The sequence below is a fragment of the Mobula birostris genome, chromosome 2 (genome assembly GCF_030028105.1).
Source record: "Mobula birostris isolate sMobBir1 chromosome 2, sMobBir1.hap1, whole genome shotgun sequence".
NCBI lineage: Eukaryota > Metazoa > Chordata > Chondrichthyes > Myliobatiformes > Myliobatidae > Mobula > Mobula birostris.
In genome coordinates this window covers 120,052,520-120,078,485 of record NC_092371.1, presented here as the reverse complement: position 1 = coordinate 120,078,485, position 25,966 = coordinate 120,052,520, and the positions used below count along the sequence as shown (strand labels likewise).

Sequence of the window (25,966 nt, the reverse complement as noted above, 5' to 3'; positions counted from 1 at the left end):
ATCCTGGTAAACCTTTTCTGCACCCTCTCCAAAGCCTCAACATTGTTTCTGTAATGGGGCGACCAGACTGTATGCAATGCTCCAGATGCAAGATATTTAAGAAATTAATTAGAAATAACTACAGAAACTTTGTGTGTATGTATGTATACATACACAAATTGATGGGCATTAAGTGATTATAAAAAGTAGATGAGTTTTGAAAACTGCTTTTCAAAAAGAATGGTCCCCATGATCATTTTTGCAAAGAGAACATAGATGAGTTAAACTGAGGACTACTTAACACTACATAATTAATAATCAGATACAAAAAATACATTAAAAGGTTTTAATACATTTGTACAAAAACTTTTACATTAGGCTTTGTTTATAAAGCTCTCAGTAGCTCAATATGAAAATACGGTGCCATACATAACAAGTTCATAAACTTTTATTAATGCACAATAATCCACCATTAGCTCCTTGTATTGCATGGATGAGTAGTTGTTCAAATTTCAGATTTATTCTAGATCAAATAAAAGGATTCTCACTAATGTTTTATAGATTGTGTACATTGATTTTCAGTAAATTATGACATGATTCAGGTTGATTTTTCAATTTAAAAACAGATGATCAGCTAAACAAAATTAAATTGAAATACTTAAGATGTACAGTGCAATATTTGAACAGTGTAACTGTTATGGTTCCACACTTGATTGTGACAAAACTTCAAAGCAACTTAAAAATTGCAGTGCGAGCATGACAGCATTAATAAACAATGAAACAAATTGGTTAGGATCTTGACTAAATATACCATCACTGGAGTGGTACTATTTAACTATACAATATAAAAGTGGCAGTCATTTTTCTTTTAAGATTAACTCTCAAAACAACAAAAAAAGTAATTACTTAAGGTACTAAAAACAACACATTTTTTTTTTCAGTGTACTACTTCGATAATACATAATCACACAATACCCAAGCAGGAAATAACTTAGAATGCAAGAACTGTACAATAGGTTTTAAGCAATTTCAGTACACGGAAAAACAATTACTTCACCGGGAAGAAGTTTAAATGTGGTCACAGGTATATTCTCTCTATACATACAGTATATATATATCATAAAAAATAATTCATTCAAAATGTAGTTCTTACATACTCAGACCAAAAGAAAATTAGCGCACAGCCTGGCATGTGCCTCTGCATGCATTTCTTTGAACAGTTAAACAGACTGTACATCGTAAAAAAATAAATAAAACACTATCAACAAGCCAAATAAGTTAAGAACCAGGACAAGCTACAATATACACACTGAACATCAGTCTTTCAGAACTAAAAATGGATGCTAACAGAAGGGTGATGCTGTTGGATCAAAAGTCTTGAACATTTCCTTCAGTGGTTTTTTACCCTTTTTACTGTTTAAATCATCTTCCTCCGCTTGGTTAGAAGGTCCAGCATGTTTAGTTTGTCTTGGGTCACTGTACTGTGGTCTGATAAGGCCAGCTAAAGCCTGGATTGGTAGGTTATGCACCGCAGGAGCAGAGGCAGTAGATGCTTGGACAGCTCCCGTCTTTGACTGTGATCTGTACATGTCTGATTTCTCTGGACCAAGATCAGTTATATCCTCTGCACCAGTGCTTTCCTGCACCACTGAAGATTTATGCAATGATGATGAATCAGACTGAACAATTTCTGGTTTTATGGGATCTTTAAGCACATTAAGTTTTTTTACTTGCTCTCCTTCCTTAGAGGAATCTGCTTGTGTAGTTAAAACTGAAGTCACTAGACTTTGAGAAGTCTGCGTCCGTGGATCATAAAGACTAATGCCGCTGAGCAATGTGCTTGGGGATCCAATCCCAATGCCACCTGCAGATAATTTGGGAGCATATGGAGGAAGTGTGGTCTGATCTATCTTAACAGAAACTTGTGTTAAACTGCTACTTGCTTTCGATAAGCGAGGATCTACTCGTGTAGAATGGGATTCTCTTGTAGCAGTATCGGTGTTGTTTTTCTGCAGTCTAGGATCTGATGACTTTTGTAATCGTGGGTCTAAAGGTCTTTCAGAAGCCCTCACGTCCACATTCTTCTCTGTACTTTTTATTGCACTATTCTCCTTAGACCGTGCAGACAACCGTGGGTCAGCAATTTGTCGAGAATCACCTGTTATACTCATAGCTCTATTCAGGCGTTGATTGGCTATTAGTGGAGGGAGAGGCAAATTTATTGAAGAGACAGGATCTGGTTTTGGCAAAGGTAAGGGAAGGAGATCTTCAGGTGTCCAAATAACAAGTTTTGCAAAGTTAGGTTTAGACAGAGTTATGTCCATCTTGATGTGGCTAAACTGCTTCAGCTGACAGCGTGGATCCCGCAAGGTTGCACCAGGAATAGTCTCTAAAGGTATTATAGCAGCCTTTTCCCTCAATTCTCGTTCTGTGTCTTCATCATCATCCAGCCCTTGTTGCTTGTTTGATATAGGATGAGACTCCTGTTTAGGACTCTCACTGACAGACAAACCTATACTGGTATTCTCATGTACTTTCATTTTTCTTGGATCTCTTGCTAATCTTGGATCAGCAGAGACTTCCGAAGATTTCTTGACTTCTCCTGCCTTACCCTGACGCAGGTCAGGTCTTGATCGAAGATCTGTGTGTTTATTTTCAGAGGTCTTATCTTTCCCAAGTCTGGGATCCATGTAAATGTAAGATGATTGTTCTGCTGTAGAAAGCTGTTGGTTCTTCATAATCTCACTTTGTTTCTTCAGTGTTTTCAATATAGATTTTACACTGCTGCCATCCTCCTCTTCATCACTTGAATACCAATTTACAGTCTCATCTGAAATGAATTAGAAAGAGAAATGCTACTAGGAAGCTTCAAATACTTATGATTAACCCATACCAAAAAAAAATTCAAGCAGCAATTTGGAATAATTCTGCCACTTTTGAACTTGAGAATACTGCTCCAGACGCAGCCACAAGGAGGATCATAACAAAGGCAACAGTTAAACAGTCAAATGTTGTACCTGTGCATAAATGCTTACGCCAATAGAATCAAAATGAATAAAGATTTTAGTGCAGCAAATTTAACCGTATTGTAGCTAAATGAGAAATCATAGAATAAACACAACTTCTTGAAGTTCTGTCTTGAAGGCAGAAATCTTTCCACTCCTTTAAATGTTTTTGAGGTTAACTTTCCACCTCTTCAAGAAGAACCCTTGTAAAATAGTTACAAACTTTCAGATCTGCACCATTTTCCCCTCATGCCTTTATATCTTTTCTTAACACTAGATCATAACATAGTACTCCCAGTAATGGAATAAAGGTTCTTTGAAATCTATGGCTGAGATGTCAAAACAAATAATTTGCATGTACCTTCACTAAAGACAACAAAAAAATCTTAAACTGGGAACAGAGGTAAATTGAGCGATGAACAAAATAAATTTAAAAATAGCAACAGAAATTACTGGGACTAAAAATTAATTATCCAGTTCCACTGGAATTGATGATCCCAGTCTTCCAGGAAAGTACAGTGATATCAGAATCATTCAATCTCACATTCTAAAACAGACCTAGTATTTTTGGAGGTAATAAATGCAACTGCTGGAGCATAGACAACAGCTCCATTATCTGTGCCTGTGTCATCCACCAAAATATTTTATCAATTTTAGAATGTTGTAGCCATAAAAGTAGATGCAGTGGGATCTGACAGCAGTAATAAGATGCCTCACAATATTGTTTCACAAATCAAGAGTCCTTGGGGTTAGAAGTTATTATCATATACAAAGCCTATGGAAAAAAGATTGTAGAAGCCATACTTTTCAGCTTTTAGTCCTGTTGGCTATGAAGATTAACTACCTACATTGAAACAATATACATTTATCAAGTATCTTCATACAAATGTGGGCTGAAGGGCCTGTATTGTGCTGTAGGTTTTCTATATTTTTAAAGCTGGCAAATTATGAGGATGGCACAACAGACTTGTTAAGCAAATTGGAAGGAATAAAATGGTATTTTAATGGCCGGGGGAGAGGAGATGAAATAGTGAGAAATCATTATATCTATTGTTAGAGATCTGGGTGCGTTTGTACATGAAACAAAGTTAACATTCAAAGAGAGAAGGAATTATATTGGTGAATATACAGGGTTTTTTTAAAATATAAATGGTTGCTTTTAAATAGTGCCTTTCACTACCTTAGGATATTCTGATAAACCCAGTGAACCCCAGTAATTGGGTTTGAGATATTGTTGTAATGTAACCATCTCAACCCCAAACAGTGCAATGTGATAACAAACCTGCAAGAATCAGATAAATATTAATGACCAGGCCAACAAAGATAACTGCTTTTGTCCTCCGTGTAATAGTACCTTGGGATCGTAGTATCACGTTACATCTGAAAGTTAACACTTCTGACTATGCAGATCATTTTCTATACTGCACTAGAATATCTGTCTAGATATTTGTGACAAGATTTCTCAGACAGGCAGCAATTCAGAAGTGAGAATATTACCCATTGTGTTAGAGCTACTAAGTGGAAGTCTTGCTTTTAATTGTACAGATCTTTTGAAAGATGGCACATGGAAAAATGTGCAAACTTATTGTCTCCTTACCCAAGGTACTTGCTAGTGAAATACATATTCACAGAAACATGGGGATTAACCCATAAAGAGAGATTGAGGATACTCTATATCCTCCATCATTAAGAATGAGGCAGTCAGTAAACAAGTGATAGTGGGTGAAAGGCTAAGAAATATTTCCCCTGGTCCAAGATTCCTAAAAAACTTGGCTGATATTGTACACTACTTAGGACACATGAGAAATTTCATCACTCAGAGGGATGTGAATCTTTGAAACTCTGATAATAGGTTGAGGGTGCAACTCAATTGTTTAAGGTAGAGATGCATGTTAATAATTTAAAAATTCCTTGGATAAGATTGTTGTTTAAATTCAGTTGCAAGATGTAGATGTTGCTCATAAGGCCATTATTTATCATCCATCTACAAATAGCTACTCAACTCAGTTTCTTACTAGAACATCTCAGTGGACAGACAACAGTCAACAGCACTCAGGCCAGGCTGGATAGATGCAAATGTTCTTCCCTTCCTAAGTGCTTAATAAATCAAAATAAGGCACCTGATCATAAACAAAGACTCAAATTAACAGCATCTTTTAATACTAACCTTCATCTCTGTTCTGTAGCAACTGTGACTGTTTATTGTCAGAACCTCCCTCTTCCTGCTGCTTCTGCTTAATTCTGAGAAATAGAGCTTTCTGTTTGGCTGGAAGGAAGTCTGGAACATTAACAGTAGGCTTACGACCTGTTGAACTGCTGGCATCAGATTCAGTGTCACTTTCTTTTGAATCATCTGTGCCCAAGAAGGACTGATGATCTCTCTGCTCAGATGCTGAATTTGATACTCCATCTGCATATTTTTAAAAACAAGAGTGTTTTTGTAAGTCGGTAAGACATTGCCAGTGGATAATTAACTATTTTGATTTATGTACAAACATCTTTTGCAGTTAAATTATTCAGATTAATCTCCACATCTTCTTCTACCAGGAATTATATACCATACCTTAATATGATGCAAGATTAATAGTTAAAATTGGTTGCCTTCATATTTATTTACAAGGCAGTGAAGGCACACAATTACAAAAGTAGGATCCTTTCTTCTAAACAGTGGTGCACCACACCCTCACAATGCGGAATTAAGAACAAACTACATTAACTCAAATCGCCTTCCTAAAGGGCTGAAAGAGATGTATCAAATTGCAAAGATTATAGAACACAAGAACATGCTATTCATTAACAACATCCATGTTATTCACACTCCACCTGAACCTGTTCTCACCATAAACCTTCATTCCTTCTCTTTCATGACACAGGAGTTTCAAGCAAAAATAAATCACATTAAATTCTAATTGTTTTATTAACTTTTGCTACAGCAATTATCCCAATGGCAAAATTTGTTTCAACTGTAAAAGAATCCCTGTATTTAGTTGAAAGCAAATTTATAAACATTTTGCTCTCTCAACACATTCTGAAAAAAGGCTTACACGACATTTTTAATTAAGAAGCAATTTATACCGTACCTCCCATATGATTTTCTTGCTCTACATTATGCATTGATGGCTGCGAATAATAAGAGCTATAGAAGTCTCCCGGGTTTTGGATTTGCTGGTATGGGATGTCTTGCTGATATGCCACATCTTGCTGGTATGTCATATCTTGCTGGTAACTAACTTCTTGCTGCATTTGTTGAGATCCATCAGATGGAAACTGTGGGTGAGCTTGACTTTGCGATGGTGGTGGTACCTGATGCTCCATGGGCATGTTCATCATCGGTCCCTGAAATCCCATCTGACCTGGAGCTCCATTTGGTCTCTGATTTATTGGTGGACCTGGAAATCCTGGTGGAGGCGGCAAACCTGGATGTCCTGGAGGGACTGATGCTTCAGCTTGGTCCTGTAAAACTTGCTGTCCAGATACATTTGGTGGTACGATAGATCCAGGCATACCTTGTGCACCTGACATATTATGTGGAGCTGCAGGGCAAGAAGGACCAAAACCACCTGGAGAATCTGGAGGCCCGTTGGGTCCGGGAGGCATCATGTTTTGATCAGGACCTGGACCTGATCCGTACATCTGAGGGGGAGGTGGTTGGTCTTCATCAAATGAAGCATGGGTGGGTGATGTACTATTATAAAACTGGGGCCTAGAAGAAAATGACGATTAGAAAACATTCCTCGCAGAAGTAGTGATGACAATTTAAACTACTGATTAATATCTTTGTTACCATCCAGAGAATTAAATTTATAATTGCATCACATCTATTCTAAAAAATTTACTTCAGCTCCCTCAAGAATAATCTAGTTTACTTAGCACCACCCCATTAAAAGAAATATACTGATAGTGATTAGTATATAATTGTAAGCTCATACACAGAAATTAAATATAATTTGCTGCAGTTTTAAAATGAATGCACACCAGGACACCCAAGTTGTGTGACTTCTTAGCTTTTGAACTTGATGCGGGAAAACAAGAAATTTACATAAAAAACAAAACATATCCAAAATTGATAATTTCAAATTGCTCAACAAACAATTTAACAAGCAATGAGGGCAGTGCTTCCATTACAGCATTAAAATTCTAAACCCTAGTGTTTTCTAAACAAATATACACTGCATATGATAGATTTTATAGAATGAAATATAGTGATGTGATGTCAGTCATTAATATAAACTACAGAACATTTTCTCTAGAAAACAAATGGTTGATATTTTAAATAAAGCTACAAAATAGTTGAGGTAAACAACTTTGATCTTGCATTATGTAAAAAAGGAACCAGCCCCCATATATTCAAAAGTAACATTTCAGGGCTCCCTGCTACTTTGTTTCAAAGTTAAACTGCATTTTAATTCCCAATTCGCTAATATCTATACATAGTCAATAACTGAATTAATATGAACCACTTCAGCACTAATGCATTAATCTTGGTAATAAGTTGGGTAACACATATTGGAATGAGGATACTTTTAACTCATGCAAACAATTACACACAAGTGATAACTTGAGTTTTGTACAGCTGCTAAACATCTATACAAATAGGTGTAGGTATGCAGAACGCTTAAAGAGTTGCAATCTCTTGATCCAAATCACTGGCTTATATTTCAAGCATTGACATCTTAAAATATACGTACCTCAGTCCCATCTTATGAGCAAAAACATCTGTTGGTTGTACAACAATATCAAAGATGGAGGGAATCTTTCTTCCTGGTGAAGAGGGCGGTTGTGGCTGGTTGTTAGGTGGACCCATTGGTAACTGGCCAGGAAAGTTTGGTGGCTGTGGAGGAGTTGGTAATAAACCAACCCCAGGTGGTGGTTTTGGGAGAGGACTAATGCCTTGTTTTCTAAGCTCTTCTATTTCAAGTTTGTCATCATCTTCATGATATACATAATCATAATCATATTCATAATGATCAAAGTCATTGGTATTGCTGTGGTCTTTGTTGTCATCATAATTTACATTTTCATTGTTCAGCACCTGACGAAATGCAGTGAATATTTAGTCATGCAGGCATGGGCTCATGCATGCAATTCATAAGCATACATTTCCAACAGTCAGTTAATATAGATTAAGAATACACATTTAAGAAAAATATCTCCAGAAATTAACGCTATTGCAGCAGCAGTGGAAAACTTCAACCACTACTATCATTCCTTCCTGAGTATGTAATGTACAATCACAAGAACATAAAATAGGCATCTTTTCGGAATAGTCAATGAATTAGTTTTCAACTTGTCCACAATAAATGAATCAGCAACTCAATTTTAGCCGAAAAATTTTAGTTGAAGATGGAATTGATGATTCTCTCTACCCAACTCTGCTATCCTGTTTTATACTTAATCACTAACAATTCAAATACAAATACAAAATATAATTAATACTTAACTATTCTAGTATTTAATCAAGTACCAGAAAATATGGACAGCAATAGAAATCAAAACTGTTTTGAAACTATATTACCACCATTGAATAACTGAAATTGGGATCTTCCTGCTGAATGGCATATCAGACTGTACATTTGTTCATAATAGCCACTGAAAGGGCAATTTATGATACATTTTGCTTTTAAATTGACACTAACCTTATCTAACAATTCCCTCGTTTCTTCAGTTAGTGGAGCATGTGAGAACTTGCAGTTATCACCTTGATAGCACTTTGCTCCTGTATGGTAGAATTTACATGGATATTCACGTACATTAAATTACATTAAGGAAAGTAATTGAGTGAAACAGAACATAAGAAAATGGGAATTTTTTGTACCTGAAGTAAATTTGCCTATTAATATAGCCAAATTGAACCAATGGTATGAAATACGTTTACAGAAATTACATTACATTTTGAAAGTATACAATTCAAAAAATACCTGTTAAGTACACTCAGACCTTGCATAACACTACTCCGCACTGCGCTGATTTGTTGCATCACGGCTATTCACCATTCTAAACAACTGGTGAGAGCCTTAATAATGAAGAGCTTCGAGAATTGGTGAATCTGAGGACACGGATGGAGAAGAGGAAACACCAGCAAGAAACCTCACCACAAAATTTCTCTGCACTAGCATCACAATTACACACATTATAGACCATTTAATTGATAATGACCCTTCTGGGAGCAAAGCAATAAGACAGAAGTGTTCTCAACATGATTTCCTGCTACCGAGAACTGCTTCATGAGAGGAAACTTAAGGAAAGGCAGTCAAATCTTGGCACCTACTTGAAGAAGCCAAAGTTACAGGAGGACCCACAGCCTGGTGCCTCCCCTAAGATGTAACCACCACCCACTTCTCTCTGCTGCTGCTCCGTTGATGTACAGGTTTGGCCTATTTGCATGTTTGTTACTCCATGAATTACCGTGTATACATAAAATATCATACATTTCAGGTTTGATTTAAAAACAGACACATCCATTTATGTAATGTTATAATGACCCCACATAGCGCTGATTTACATTTGTCTAGATGATTTCAAATTGCATTTTCTGAGAAACTGGATTTCAGAGCCAATGTATATTCAATTTCAAAATGGAATGGAGGGGTATAAAAAATGCAAGTAAAATGCGAAGCATGTGGAATACAGTAAATGATAAACTTCATCAGTTTCAGCACATACATTTAACTGCATTTATCTTATTGCGTTAGTTAAAGCAGGTATTTAAGAGTACGAATTTAAATAAGAAAAAATGAATAAGATTATGTTTTATTCAACACAGAGATAAAAGGATATCATGCATGAAAATGCAGTTGTCTCCTTTGGTGCAAAATCCATTAAGATAGAACTTGCAAATATCCTTCTTCTTTTGTATGGCTACATCATGACTATATCTGCATTGGTCCCCCTGTTTTATAAAGTCAAAATTACAGACATAAATCATGGCTGGAAATAATTGAAAAAAAAGACTGAAAACTAGACAATCAGAAAAATAACAAACTTGAAAAATATAGGAAAATTTGAGACAGAAGCTGTTCTAAAAGTATAATTACAATAATTCAGAAACATTTAACAACCCCCATAGCCCCATTCTCCATTACTCTGAACTACTCTTCACCAGTTACAGTCTAATCACTTATTTTGATAACACTTCTGGAATTGTTATATTTCAGTATTAAAATTGAGTTAGATTGAAATCAGGAAGCCCTTCTCTTTAATGAGAGAATGCCATTATTATGGGGTTTTAAACTGATCCTCAGCTATAAAAAGTTCAACACATGAAAAAGTATGACATGGGTGTATGAGAGATCCTGTCCCTTCCAAAGCACTTAACAGCCAGTTCTTCCGAAATGAGTCAACGTTACATAGTACATAGTTACATAGTAGTAGTGAGGTTGGGGATGGTATTAAACAGGAAATTAGAAATGTGTGCAATAAAGGAACAGCAGTTATAATGGGTGACTTCAATCTACATATAGATTGGGTGAACCAAATTGGTAAGGGTGCTGAGGAAGAGGATTTCTTGGAATGTATGCGGGATGGTTTTTTGTACCAACATGTCGAGGAACCAACTAGAGAGCAGGCTATTCTAGACTGGGTATTGAGCAATGAGGAAGGGTTAATTAGCAATCTTGTCGTGAGAAGCCCCTTGGGTAAGAGTGACCATAATATGGTGGAATTCTTCATTAAGATGGACAGTGACATAGTTAATTCAGAAACAAAGGTTCTGAACTTAAAGAAGGGTAACTTTGAAGGTATGAGACGTAGATTAGCTAAGATAGACTAGCAAATGACACTTAAAGGGTTGACGGTGGATATGCAATGGCAAGCATTTAAAGATCGCATGGATGAACTACAACAATTGTTCATCCCAGTTTGGCAAAAGAATAACTCAGGGAAGGTAGTGCACCCGTGGCTGACAAGGGAAATTAGGGATAGTATCAATTCCAAAGAAGAAGCATACAAATTAGCCAGAAAAAGTGGCTCACCTGAGGACTGGGAGAAATTCAGAGTCCAGCAGAGGAGCACAAAGGGCTTAATCAGGAAGGGGAAAAAAAATTGAGAGAAAACTGGCAGGGAACATAAAAACTGACTGTAAAAGCTTTTATAGATATGGGAAAAGAAAAAGATTAGTTAAGACAAATGTAGGTCCCCTATAGACAGAAACAGGTGAATTGATTATGGGGAGCAAGGACATGGCAGACCAATTGAATAACTACTTTGGTTCTGTCTTCACTAAGGAGGACATAAATAATCTTCTGGAAATAGTAGGGGACAGAGGGTCCAGTGAGATGGAGGAACTGAGGGAAACACATGTTAGTAGGAAAGTGGTGTTAGGTAAATTGAAGGGATTAAAGGCAGATAAATCCCCAGGGCCAGATGGTCTGCATCCCAGAGTGCTTAAGGAAGTAGCCCAAGAAACAGTGGATGCATTAGTGATAATTTTTCAGAACTCTTTAGATTCTGGACTAGTTCCTGAGGATTGGAAGGTGGCTAATGTAACCCCACTTTTTAAAAAAAGGAGGGAGAGAGAAACCGGGGAATTATAGACTGGTTAGCCTAACATCAGTGGTGGGGAAAATGCTAGAGTTAGTTATCAAAGATGTGATAACAGCATATTTGGAAAGCGGTGAAATCATCGGACAAAGTCAGCATGGATTTGTGAAAGGAAAATCATGTCTGACGAATCTCAGAATTTTTTGAGGATGTAACTAGTAGAGTGGATAGGGGAAACCAGTGGATGTGGCATATTTGGATTTTCAAAAGGCTTTTGACAAGGTCCCACACAGGAGATTAGTGTGCAAACTTAAAGCACACGGTATTGGGGGTAAGGTATTGATGTGGATAGAGAATTGGTTGGCAAAGAGGAAGCAAAGAGTGGGAATAAACGGGACCTTTTCAGAATGGCAGGCAGTGACTAGTGGGGTACCGCAAGGCTCAGTGCTGGGAACCCAGTTGTTTACAATATATATTAATGACTTAGGTGAGGGAATTAAATGCAGCATCTCCAAGTTTGCGGATGACACGAAGCTGGGCGGCAGTGTTAGATGTGAGGAGGATGCTAAGAGGATGCAGGGTGACTTGGATAGGTTAGGTGAGTGGGCAAATTCATGGCAGATGCAATTTAATGTGGATAAATGTGAGGTTATCCACTTTGGTGGCAAAAACAGGAAAACAGATTATTATCTGAATGGTGGCTGATTAGGAAAAGGGGAGGTGCATGAGACCTGGGTGTCATTATACACTAGTCATTGAAAGTGGGCATGCAGGTACAGCAGGCGGTGAAAAAGGCGAATGGTATGCTGGCACTTATAGCGAGAGGATTCGAGTACAGGAGCAGGGAGGTACTACTGCAGTTGTACAAGGCCTTGGTGAGACCACACCTGGAGTATTGTGTGCAGTTTTGGTCCCCTACTCTGAGGAAGGACATCCTTCCCATAGAGGGAGTACAAAGAAGGTTTACCAGATTGATTCCTGGGATGGCAGGACTTTCATATGATGAAAAACTAGATCAACTAGGCTTATACTCATTGGAATTTAGAAGATTTAGGGGGGATCTTATTGAAACGTATAAAATCCTAAAGGGATTGGACAGTCTAGATGCAGGAAGATTGTTCCCGATGTTGGGGAAGTCCAGAACGAGGGGTCACAGTTTGAGGATAAAGGGGAAGCCTTTTAGGACTGAGATTAGGAAAAACTTCTTCACACAGAGAGTGGTACATCTGTGGAATTCTCTGCCACAGGGAACAATTGAGGCCAGTTCATTGGCTATATGGCCTATTCCTGCACCTATTTTCTGTGTTTCTATAAATAGAAAGCATTACATAAATTAACTGGAAATTGTGTTGTCTACAGAACTGAATTCCTAAAATGCAATTTTCATCCATTCCAGAAACTAGGTCACACAGAATTAAGCTCATCCAAAGTTTTGGTTTATAAACAAACCTCTAATGGCATCATTCCCCTTGCTATACTGTATAAAATTCCTTACTTTAAATTACAAAGTTGACAATTTGGAACTTAACATTTGGTGGATATTGCAATTGATGCTATTAACTCAGCAAGTTATATTGCCAATTGTAGAATGCTAAAACATTCATCTTCTCCAGATGCTTTAAATTATATTTCTATTCACAATGATGAAATTTTGTTATGAACAAAATTTGAAATTTTTAAAAATGTAATGACCACGCAAGACAAGAATCTACCATTATAGGATTAAGTGGGTAAAGATGAGGATAATGAGGTTCCTATATGCTTTATATTTATTCTAATTAAACCTATCTACAAGAACATCCAGAAATTTTGTAACGAAAACATACCCTTGTACAACGGCCCTCCAGAAAATACTTGCAAATGCCTCCTTTCCTATTCTTTTCACCTGTGCCAGGATATGAAAAATCTTGATTTTTCCTCTTTTTCCGGGCAAAATTCACACTTCCATAACTGTCCTGTAAGATCAACAAAACTGCTTAAAACAATTTTCACCACTTGTTTATTACTTCTGAATCAAAGCACTCAACATCAGGGTGAAGAAGTCTCAATCTATAATAAATTAAGTTATTATTTAAAGAACTGCAAAATTTTACATTCATGTAAAATAATTCAGCACCATGGTCCTGAAAGACGTTGTCTCGTTTTTACTGTGTACTGTACCAGCAGTTATGGTCGAAATGACAATAAAAAGTGACTTGAATTGAATTGACTATTTCTTACATCCTTCATATACATAAATAAAAATCTTTACATTACGTCTCCATCTAAATGTGCAATTATAGTAATTTATAATAAATAGATCAGTCAATGTAATATAGAGTACAGTCAAATCAGGGTGAGTTCATCAGTCTGATGGCCTGGTGGAAGAAGCTGTCCTGGAGCCTGTTGGTCCTGGTTTTTATGCTGCGGTACCGCTTCCCAGATGGTAGCAGCTGGAATAGATTGTGGTTGGGATGGCTTAGGTCCCCAATGATCCTACGGGCCCTTTTTACACACCTGTCCTTGTAAATGTCCTGAATCATGGAAAGTTCACAACTACAAATGTACTGGGCTGTCCGCACCACCTTCTGCAGAGTCTTACGATTAAGGGAGGTACAGTTCCTATACCAGGCAGTGATGCAGCCAGTCAGGATGCTCCCAATTGTGCCCCTGTTGAAAGTTCTTTGGATTTGGTATCCATACCAAGCTTCCTCCACTGTCTGGTGTGAAAGAAGGAAGCACTGTTGAAACTTGTAGCTGTTTACCCTCTCAACCCCAGATCCATTGATGGCAATAGGGGTTAACCAGTCTCCATTCCTCCTGTAATCCACAACCAACTCCTTTGTTCTTGCCACACTGAGGGAGAGGTTGTTTTCTTGACATCACTGTGTCAGAGATGCCTTCTTTCCTGTAGGCCACCTTGTTATTGTTTGAGATAAATCTAATCAATGTAGTGCCGTTGGCAAATTTAATTAGCAGATTGGAGCTGTGGGTGGCAATGGAGTCATGGATATACAGGGAGTAAGGGAGGGGACTCAGTATGCAGCTCTGAGGGCTCCTGTATTACTATTCAGTATAAATGTTTTTACTTAAAGCAATGCAATATCTACACAATGAGACGAATTTACTTAACACTTGGAGAAGAATGGGCTGATAAACCAAAGTCAACCAAGAACACATTTAACTAACATGACACTTTGAAGTAAACCAGGATGGAGAAACTGATTTTCAAAAGGTGTTTAAAAACACAAACAATGAAGAAACCTGCAGATGCTGGAATTTCAAGCAAGAAACATAAAAGTTGCTGGTGAACGCAGCAGGCCAGGCAGCATCTCTAGGAAGACCTCTTCCTAGAGATTCAAAAGGTGTTTGATAGCCTATGATACAATGAGTTTGCTAGCAAAATATTAATCTCATCAATTAAAGGGACAGCGTAACGAGGGATAAAATATATATAGAGAGCAGTAGTGAATGGTGGTTTAAGTCAGATTGAAGGATGATGCACAGCTACAATTCCTAAGCTTTGTTCAAAGGGCAACTGCTCTGTGTAATATATTTTAGTGAATTTTTACAGCTTATAGTAGTTACTACATTTTGTGTTGAAATATAGTAACAGATTTTAGAAGATCAGTCTGATAGAATTTACTTCAACAAGACTTTTTCCCCAAAGCAGTGGAATGCATAACCTGAAAAAATAATTTAGGAGGAACATACAAAGAAAATGCTATAAATAATTGAATAAATATTTAGATGGCTTGGTGACTAATTGGATGAATCTACTAAAGACCCAACAAAAATGCAACTTGGCCTTTTCACATTCAGTTCTACATCATGTGATCCAACAGCAAAACTTGTAAAAGTGGATACTGATTTAATTAATGAAAATTATGCCTTCAGTTTTTTGAAAATAATCTGCAAAAGATTTTGTGTTTTCAGTTAGGAATTAGCAGATTGAATCATCAGCTGACAAGACCAAAATTTAAGGCTAAGCAATTAATTGCTTACGCAGCACAATAAAATCTAAAGGTAAAGGTTTCTTCTACTCTCAACATCTAGTGAATGCAGAAAGAACACACAAATGCCAATATTGGTGGTCATCTATTCCCATAATTATATGTAAACAAATTAGTTCTGCACAATAAATTGAATTTTTTAACCCTTTCTGCATGAAAGATTCAAAACAAATATGCATTGGTATTTCTCATCTACTTTTATTTTTTTCATAAGAGAAATATTAAACTTGGATACCAATTTCAGTAATGAAGATTAAAAATACAGTGTAGGAAAAAAAATCTGTCAGAATGCCAACCAGTATGATGAACTCAGAATCTGAACAGGAGTTATAGAACAGTACAACCTTAAATTTACTTCAAAGGTGGACTCCATGCTTCAACAGGTAATGATTAGCTTTTATTTCTTTACCTCATCACAATCATCCATCACACCACCATCAGATCCTCTTCCAGGTCCCCAGGTTTTGCGCTTTTGTTTTGGTTGCCCTCGTATAGCACGGCCACGGCCAATTCCTCGACCTCTGGCCTTCTGCATAATACCTGGAACAATTTCATAACATTAATTTTTTGTTTTTAAAACTACAAATCACACACCCTTTGCCAGTTAAAGTCCTGCATTAAATATGGAATTTCAGGCTCTGATTTCCTCATCTTATGGAAGATCTGGGCAGAATCTCATGGAGGCAAGGAAAGAAATAAGAAATAACAAGCCTGACCATGCATTTCAATCCCATAATCAGTTAAAAATGAACATGCTCAAAACTTCAAAGAAACTAGCCCATCAATTGGGAATGCAAGTGCAAACCACTTACAGGCTATTCCCAGATTATGATAATATTAAATATTTATTAATTATACTGATTACTAATAATTGAGTGACAATTCTTATAAATTAGTAAACTCATATGTGGGGTGCACATACACACTTACGTACTTCACATATGAAAGCGTACTAATTTATTAAATGCAAAAATGATACATGTACATGCATTTGTTCTACAAACAGCAGAACTAACTCTCTCTCAAGACCAGCACCTTATTCTGCCAGAGTAACCTGTAACATGCCGTGGTATGAATACTGAATTCTTGGAATTCAGGTATGCTCCCTCTGTCCCTTTTGTTCTCCCCTTGACCTATCTGGCTCCCCCTTAACATAACCCTTTCTCTTCCATCTGCCCATCACCCACACACTCCTCCCGTTGTTTCTTGTAACCGCCTGCTATCCTCAATTCTCTGCACTTGTTCAATGCTCCTTCTTTTATCAGACTCCACCATCTCATCAGCATTTTGTCACTTCTACCCATCATCTCCCAGATTTTGGTGCCATTCCCACTTGCCCCCTCCTGCCCATCAGCAACCTTCTCTCCACCCCCCACCTAGATTCATCTATCACCAGCTTCTGCTCCACCCTTTTTTACACCAGCTGTCTCATCTCTATGTCTAGAGAGGTGTCAACCCAAAACATCAATTGTTCATTTCCCTGCACAGGTGCTGTTAAACCCATTTAGTTCCTACAGCATGTGTTTTGACCTATATTTTCAAATCCTACAGTAGTTTCTTCTATTCACATCTTTTATTCAACCAAATCTTAAAATTTCTGAATTGAACACTTCCTTCTTTCCACTTTTCAGTTATTTTAACTGTGTGGCCTGTAGCCTCTTAAATATCTCCATCTGCCTGTCCGGCTATCTAAGATTCCAAACTTCCTATTGACCAAACTTTTTACCAGCTAACTCAAGATAAATTTTGTTCCTATGAAGCATCGCGCGTCATTAGACCATGTTAAAAGGTATAGAAAACACAAGTATAAATGTAGTAATTACATGTAGAAATGGTCAAATTTTAAACGCTGCACACAATTCTACAAAACCTGTACTTAACTTCTAGAGTACGATGATGTTTAAAGATATATGTACAGAACTGATCCATCTAGGTACCTTTCATGCCAGGTTTCCGCATCTGTTCCATCGATGGCCCTTTCGACGCCATAACATTTGAGGCTTCCTTTGCCTGCTTGTACTGTTTCAGCTCATTTGCAAAGTCATCACACTCTTCCTCTTCATAGGTATCATACTTCTCTTCGCTATAGTCACTATAATCAGCATAATCACGATTATCAGCATTGTTGTTGTAAGATTTCTGTGCAGGGGATTTCATGTAATTCCCAGGTCCTTGTGCATGCTGAAACCAAACAGTTGCCAAATCAGTTGCAAAGAGTTGCGTATCAATTTCAGTTTAGCTTTCAATGTACATTTTATCAACGGAGCAGAAATTCAGACCAAAGATTTCTTAGCATGAAGGGTTTTCTTCAAATGTGTTCCAGGTATTACTATTCAAGCCATAGTACACAAATTGATATGAGTAAACTATTAACATGGTACACAATACTATTTAATACTAAATTCATCAACTTCACCTTTAATTGTGACAGAATGCAGGAAACTGGAAAGAAGGGTGACAAATACAGCAATCTGTAACTATCATTCACTGATCGGTCAGAGCTCTGTACTGCACAGCAGCAAGTGCATCCTATTAGATCATTAAAAGAAACTAGGGGAAATATTACAACATTCCATTGCATCCTCATCAATATAGGTGTGTGCAATGAGGTATCATTTTCCCAGTTATGAACAATAATCAAGTTGCAAGAACGGGGATCAAAAACTACCAATTAGGACACTGGACATAGTAATGGTGGGAAAGAGGTATGGGTAGAGGCAAAGGTTTAACAAACCATTATACTATTAGACGTGAGACAAAACCAGTTACTGTAATGTTATATAATTTTTAAAATAAATTTGTGCTTTGAAATTGATAAAGATTCTGTAATCTTCATTGTATTTATGATCATTTCCTGGTCATCTGATAAATTTAGCGCAAATTTTCAAGCTTATGCTTTGTCACTTTCCAGAGATTACATACAACAGTATAGCTGAAGTAGCTATTCTATAAAAATTAGTAGTGGAGTAAATTATATAATAGAATCAGAGGAAAAAATAGAACTTTGGAAGCACCAGCTTAACTATACTTGGTTACCTACCGGAGGGAAAGGAGCATCATATTCCCTATAGGGTACAGGACCTTTCTTGTATGATCGCTCATTATCAAAATCAGAGTCGTAACTGAAATCTGAATCACCACTGGAGGGAGAATGCCTCTGTAAAGGAATTGAAATACATTCACTATAATATGGCCCTACATATATAAAAAAAAGTACATTTGGGAAGCCCAGTAAAATGGCAGCACACTCGAATGCAGCAGCTCTATGGGGCCAACCAAAGTGATTGTCTTTTTTAAAATGTATTTTTTATGATCACTAGACCCTCCTGGACATTAAGAACCTAAAATACTTCAGGTCTACCTCATCAGCAAGTTGCTCTTTGGCGGAGAATCTGAAGGAGTTGGACTTGGTGCAGACTGTGCTGCTGCCTGCTACAGAGAGGCGTCAGTAGACAAAGGAGAAATGCAATCTAACAGTGAATGACCTTAGTAATTTTGTAATCTCAAGGAACTGGTGGACATTGTGGAATGCTGCAAGTCCAATTAATTTATGGTGAACAGCAGCCGGGGGGGGGGCTGCATGGCTTCCGTCGTATCGAGGACTAGGCCTCAAACCACAGAATCACCTGTTTGCAGCTGTCCAGGAGAGAGGTGGAGTGGTATGCTCCACCAGAGTGCTAGAGGCAGTGTGGAGTGGCATACATGCTGGCACTCAGAAGACAAGACGTATAAAGTTTAACTGTAGACTGCTGCAACATTCATGGACTCAGGGACTTGGACTATCTATTTCTTGTGTGACAACATTTTAGTGCTGTCTTATGTGCTATGTATGCCTTGAACTGTATATATAGTGTTGTACTGTGTTCTGCACCTCAGACCTCTGAATAACACTTTTGTTTTGCTATATTCATGTATGTTTGAATGACAATTGAACATGTGAACATGTATTTTATTCAAGATAATCATTATAAAACAGGTCAAAGGCACAAGTTAATTAACTATTCACAATACCTTGTGCTTCTCTTTCTTCCTCTTTTTTGTTTTTTTCTTTTCCCTTTCCTTCTCTCGTTTTCTCTTCTTCTTTGATCTTCTATGGGAAGACTTGTCCTCTTTCTCACTCTCTTTTGGTTCTTTCTCTACTTCATTTCCTTCAAATCCATCATCATCAATTTCCCCATCTTCAAGTTCTCCATCCTCCCTGTAGAAACAATTATTAGCAGCATAAAAAAGTCACGCTATAATTAAGTTTCCGCATTGCTCACAGAAGTTTTAGCTGGGTAGCTTTCCTTGTCATTTTAAGGTTGGCTTTTTTAAAAATATGTCAAACCTTCTTCCAAAAAACACAAAGTGGTCCATTATACAAAAATCAAAGACTAATCACTTGCAACAGTCAAAAATTAAGTGTACAAAACTAATGCCAAGAGACAAAACAATAAGAGCTGCAATGAAAGTAGTACAGCAAAACAAAAGAAAAATATTAGACCTGACAAGAACTATGAATTACCCATGGGAATAAATGCCCAGAAGCTAGCACGAGGCCCTTCAAGCTTGCTCTGCCATTCAACTCTACACTGACCTCAATTCCTCTTCTACATCAGTTTCCCACAATTCTTAATTCCTTGATTCTTCAAATATTTACCTCACTACTGTAAATACTAATGATCTTAATATTAAACCTTAGGCACTCTTTTTGGCCCATGAACTTCCCATTTCCACACCCACCATTCCTTTTAAAACACTGACAGAATTACAGAGATTCACTTCCCTCAGCAAAGAAATTTCTATGCCTGTTTTAAATGAAAGGACTCTTGTAGCTGTCCTCCTGTTTGAGCCTTTCTCTTAGGAAAATATCTCAATTTCTACCGTGTCAAACCCCGTTAGAATCTTATAATGTTTGAATAAGATAAGCCATCATTCTTCTCAACTCCAAAGAATCCAGACCCAAACTGCTTAGTCTCTTAATAGGACAATCCTCTGTCCCAGGAATTAGCCTGGTAAATTTCAGTTGAACTGGATTTATGGAAATACTACACAATTGGTATGTCCATCTTAACATGTTAGGTCTGGAGGCACTCTGGTTGGCCCATGAACTTCCCAGTTCTACACCCACCAATGCTTTTGAAAGCAGCATCTCATAATTTCAGTTATACATGTAGAGTAGCTCATCACCAGAAATAGAGCAGAAGAATGAACCAGCCAGTGCATTTATCAAGGAGTTAGCATGAAATACTTTGCTAAAAATAGGTTTACACTGATCAAAGATTCTACTGAAATGAGCAGCCATTCATAATTGCAGCAAATCTGGTAACCAGAATCAAAAACATGAGAAAATGTTGGATTTTGGTGAATTTAGGATGTGATGATGAAATTATATAGTCCGGGGATAGCACAGAATTCCATTCAGTCATTTATGGGTCAATACTTTTGTGGTGAAAGTATGCTTAAATTTTAAAAAATCATACTAAATCTCATGAATATTGGCCAGTTGCCAAAAGCCTTAACTCTTAATGACTGCATATAAGCATGTAGTCTATTTCCATTGTGCAACAACCAGTCAAGATGCTCTAACAAACCTGCCAAATAGTGTATGGGAGTGGAGTAACAAAAGGTTCAGACCCAAAGTGACAAAATTGATTTAAAAAAATCTCACTCTGCCAATTAAAGTGATAATTCATGTAAACAAACCCATTATTTGCGAAGGATAAGGACATGGACTTTCCACAGACAAAGTAAAAAAGATTGCTGGCTGTGATTCTAGAAATGTAATGGCATACAGGTGTCAATAACTCAATTTTTTCTGAAGTTGCAATTTCAGCTTATACATATTTATGTTTCTGGCCCACACTCCACAACTGCAACACACTGCCCCTCCAGCCTCCAATACTCCAGCCACAAGGCTAACTACATTCTTTTGTACATAGATCCATAGGTGGTAAATCAGCAAATAATGAAGTCCTAATGTCTTCATTAAAAGATGGGGGTGTGTGTTTCATGATAAATTCTGTGGTGGTTTTGCCTTACGTGTTTCCCCCAGCCTGGAATACCGAACAATCAAATGTCCACTGTTTATTTACCGAGAGCACCTTCCTCCTCTATGATCCTGACTGCAGTTTACATACTGCCATTGGCTGACTGTAATGAGGCACTTGAGTTACTGCAGCTGCCATCACCAAACAAGAATCAGTCCACCCCAATATGTTTCAAATCAGTCGGAGACTTCAATCAGTTTTGTTTGAAGAAATCTCTGTCCAATTACCATCGGCATATAACCTGTAGCACCAGAGATACCAACACACTAGACCACTGCTATACTGTACGATGATACGGAATGGCCATGGTTCCATGCACAGACCGCCCTTCCAAGAAATCTGCTCACGTGGCTATTCTTCTCCTACCTCCATACAGGCAGAGGCTAAAGAGCAAGGCTCAGGAGTTAAGGACAACAAAGAGGTGGTCAGGGGGGGCAGAGGAGCAGCTACAGGATTGCTTTGAGTCAGTGGAACTGGGATGGGCTGTGTTGAAAGATTCATCAGGAATCTGAATAAATACACCATGATTGTTCCAGACTACAGATGAGCGTGTCCCCAGAAAATCATTCATAGTCTTCCCCAACCAGAAGTCCTGGATGAACCACGAGATCACAAACTGCTGAGGGCCGTATCTGAAGCATTCAGGTCTGCCAACCAAGTAAGATACAAGAGGTCCAGGCACAATAATCTGAAAGTCATCTCAAGGGTGAAGTGGCAACTGCAGACTAAACTTGGATCAATGAAGGATGCTCAACACCCGTGGCAGAGCCGGAATGCAATTACCTCTTACAAAGTGAAATCAGATGACATAGTTGACAACAGGACTTTGCTCCCAGATGAGCTCAACACCTTCTATGCTTGATTTGACCATCAAAACATGAAGGAACTTGCACAACCTACCAGAGTCCCCAAATAACCGTGATTTCAATCTCAGGCTGACGCGACAGCATCCTTCAGAAGGGTGAACCCAGGGAAAACATCCGGCCCAGATGGGGTATCTGGCCAAGTTCTAAATACCTGTGCTGATTAACTTCCTGGAGTGTTCACCAATAAATTTAACCTCACACTTCAGCAGTTTGAGGTACCCACCTGCTTCAAGCAGGCTTCAGTTATACCATTGCCTAAGAACATGGTAATCTGCCTCCAGCAGCACTTACATCCACATCATTTTGAGAGCTTAGTGATGAAACACATCAACTCCTGCCTGAGAAGCAACTTGGATCCACTCCAATTTGCCTATTGGCACAACAAGTCCACAGCAGATACCATCTCACTGGCTCTTCACTCAACCCTGGAATATCTGGACAGCAAAGATATCAGGATGCTCTTCATTGACTACAACTCAGCATTCAACACCATCACTCACTCAAAATTAATCAATAAACTTGGCCTCAGTACCTCCTTGTGTAATTGGAATATCAATTTCCTCACTTGCAGACCCCTGTCAGTTTAGATTTGCAACATCATTTCCTCCACAATCTCCATCAGCACAGGTCCACCATACAAGGCTGTGTGATAACCCCCCCCCCCCCCACTTCTCTACTTGCTTTATACTTATGACTGTGTGACGAAGCACAGCTCCAATGCCATACTTAAGTTTGCTGACAACACCACTGTCGTTGGTCGAATCAAAGGTAGTAATGAATCAGCATACAGGAGGGAGATTGAAAATCAGGCTGAGTGGTACCACATCAACCTTCCACTCAATGTCAGCAACACAAGAAGCTGATTATTACCTTCAGGCAGAGCAAACTGGAGGTCCATGAGCCAGTCCTCATCGGGGAGATCAGAGGTTGAGAAGGTCAGGAACTTTAAATTCCTTGGCGATATCATTTCAGAGATTTTATCCTGGGCCCAGCATGTGTGCAATTATGAAGAAAGCACGGAAATGCCTCTACTTCCTTAGAAGTTTGTGACAATTCAGCTGACATCTAAAACTCTGACAAACTTCTATAGACATGTGGTGAAGAGCATCACAGCCTGGTATGTAAACACCAATGCCTTGAACAGGGAATCCCACAAACAGTAGTGGATACAGTCCAGTCCATCACGGGTAAAGCCCTACCCACCATTGAGCACATCTACACAGAGCAAGCAAGGAATCAGCAGCACATCAGGGATCCCCACCATCGAGGTCATGCACTCTTCTTGCTGTTGCCATCAGTAAGGTGGTACAGGAGCCTCAGGACTCTCACCACCACATGAACAGTTACTACCCCTCAACCATCAGGCTCTTGAACCAGTGGAGATAACTCCACTTGCCCCATCACTGAACTGTTTCCACAACCTATGGATTTATTTTCAAGGATTCTTCAGCTCACGTTCTCGATACAGTATTTATTGCTGATTTATTTATTACTACTTTTTTTCCCTCTGTATTTGCAGTCTTCTGCTTTTGCACATTGGTTGTTTGTACAACCTGTTTAATGTGGTCTTTCATTGATTCTATTATGGTTCTTGGATTTACTGAGTATGCCCACAAGAAAACAAATCAAGGTTATATATGGTGACATATATGCACTTTGAACTTTAATGTACTTCTTAAAAATAGAAGTAGCAAGTGTTACTATACAGTAAATCCTTGTGCTGGTGTCACAGCCAGAATTGGCATAAAGAATAGAAACAAATACACAAGCTACAGATCCTGACCAGAATCTAAACAATTTATAACCGGTCCTGTATAAATTTACTCATATAATCATCTCTCCTTTATTATCACTTGGACAAAATACTGTAATTGCTGGCTTAAGAACTGTACAAATCCCTAATTACAGGGCCGCACTGACAGCTCACTCCCATCTTCATGGACTAAAGATGAACTGCTGTCATCAATTGCCAGCATCCAAAGATGTATATAGTCTACTCACTTTGTAACTAGCACAAGCTGCAGTACACTTCACATTAAATGAACACAGGAAGATTAAATTATCCAACTTTATTGCCACTGCTGATTCACAGCTTGCACTAAATTTAAAGCGTGCAGCATTTATCTTGCTCTTACTCCAGCTTGTTTCTGGTTCCATAAAACAGAAATCTACAGCACATTACTGGCCCTTCAGCCCACCATGTTGTGCCGACCATGTAACCTACCCTAGAAAATGCCTAGGATTACCCTACCGTATGTGTATCCTTGTCATTGATCCCCTTCATTAAGTTCTGACAGCAAATGCTAAACTAAGATGGACACAAAAGTGGGAAATGTGTGGGAATAGGCCAGTTGTCAAGGGGTGTAGAAATCCAGCTAGAACATTATCCAAATTACACACTGATCGATAAATAAGTACAGCATTTCTCTATTACACCAGTTCCCATTAGTGAGCCCAAATTTAGCACAATAATGCTTGGCTGAATTACAAGATAATTTATTGTCAATTTACCAAAGGGAAAGCTGTAGTCAAATTAACAAATTAAAATCAAGTTATTCTAAATATCCCGAGACTACCATTTCAAGCTATTCAGAATTCTCATTGTCACGAGACTATTTAACATTTATACACAGCTTATATTGCTTTTGTCACAGTTGACTGCACAATTCCTCCATACATTTCAGCCTTTTAATTTTTATCTTGGAAGAGCCAGAGTCACAAACAATAGATCTTCTCAAATCTATACCGTTATCCCTCGTGTCCCACAAGAAGCTATCTTCTGTCACCCTATTTTACCATCTGTTGCCCAAGTATTAACATCCAACAAGTAGTAATTTAAATAGGATCACCATTCCTGTGGGCTAAACTTCCAAAGGTATCTCCAGCACTACCCTTAAAATAGCACTCAAATCATTTAAGCACTCATTTTTAATGCTCAATTAACAATGAGATGCCAATCTCAAGTGTAACAGAGCACAGTAAAAGAAGCATGCAAAAAAAAGTTAAGCAACTTTATAACCAACAGGTCAGATTGAAATTCTGCAACCCTACCACCTGAAATTATATTCCACTGTTTATGATTGAACAGTTAATGGAAGGAGTCAGATCTCCAAGAACATACGCAACCTCAACAATAGTGCAGTCAACTGATGAAAAGGCAGTATCTACAATCTGCCATAAGTATTGAATGGATAACTATTTTTGATTTCTTCTGACATCAAAGTTTGCCTTCACCCAATTTCATTCATTCTGTGTCATATACAGAATCAGCTGACTGCTGTGGATACAGCAAAGGCAATGGAATCAGATAACATCCTAGCTATACATTTAAGAACTGTGCTCCAAAAGACCCACCTTCAGATGGTCTGTTCCTGTGCAGTTACAACTCCTGGCATCTACCCCAAAACATAGAATATCTTGGCACATATTTTCACTAAAAAACAGCACAAATCCAATCCATCCAATCACAACCAAAGCAATCTATTTTCCAACAAAGTATAGGTGACTATTGCATGATTGGGGGGGGAGGGGGAATCCCTAGGAAAAAAATCCATTATCAAGATTTTCTGAAACGTGTCATTACCACACATCAAGATATCAACATATTCATTTACTTT

At 38.0% G+C, this 25,966-nt stretch overlaps 1 protein-coding gene across 1 annotated transcript in view; it reads right to left on the bottom strand.

The window, feature by feature from the left end:
* Positions 1-324: 324 nt before the first annotated feature.
* The window catches only part of LOC140190457 (zinc finger CCCH domain-containing protein 6), a 37,676-nt gene continuing 12,034 nt past the window's right edge, over positions 325-25,966 (bottom strand). The window contains exons 2-12 of the mRNA XM_072247075.1: positions 19,466-19,652; positions 18,495-18,611; positions 17,392-17,635; positions 15,864-15,994; positions 13,289-13,417; positions 9,762-9,873; positions 8,621-8,730; positions 7,673-8,016; positions 6,065-6,687; positions 5,152-5,394; positions 325-2,809 (exon numbers count right to left, since the gene is read on the bottom strand). Of these exons, the coding sequence (XP_072103176.1) occupies positions 1,323-2,809; positions 5,152-5,394; positions 6,065-6,687; positions 7,673-8,016; positions 8,621-8,730; positions 9,762-9,873; positions 13,289-13,417; positions 15,864-15,994; positions 17,392-17,635; positions 18,495-18,611; positions 19,466-19,652 (3,727 nt within the window). The 3' untranslated portion in view covers positions 325-1,322. The remainder of the gene's footprint in view (positions 2,810-5,151; positions 5,395-6,064; positions 6,688-7,672; positions 8,017-8,620; positions 8,731-9,761; positions 9,874-13,288; positions 13,418-15,863; positions 15,995-17,391; positions 17,636-18,494; positions 18,612-19,465; positions 19,653-25,966) is intronic.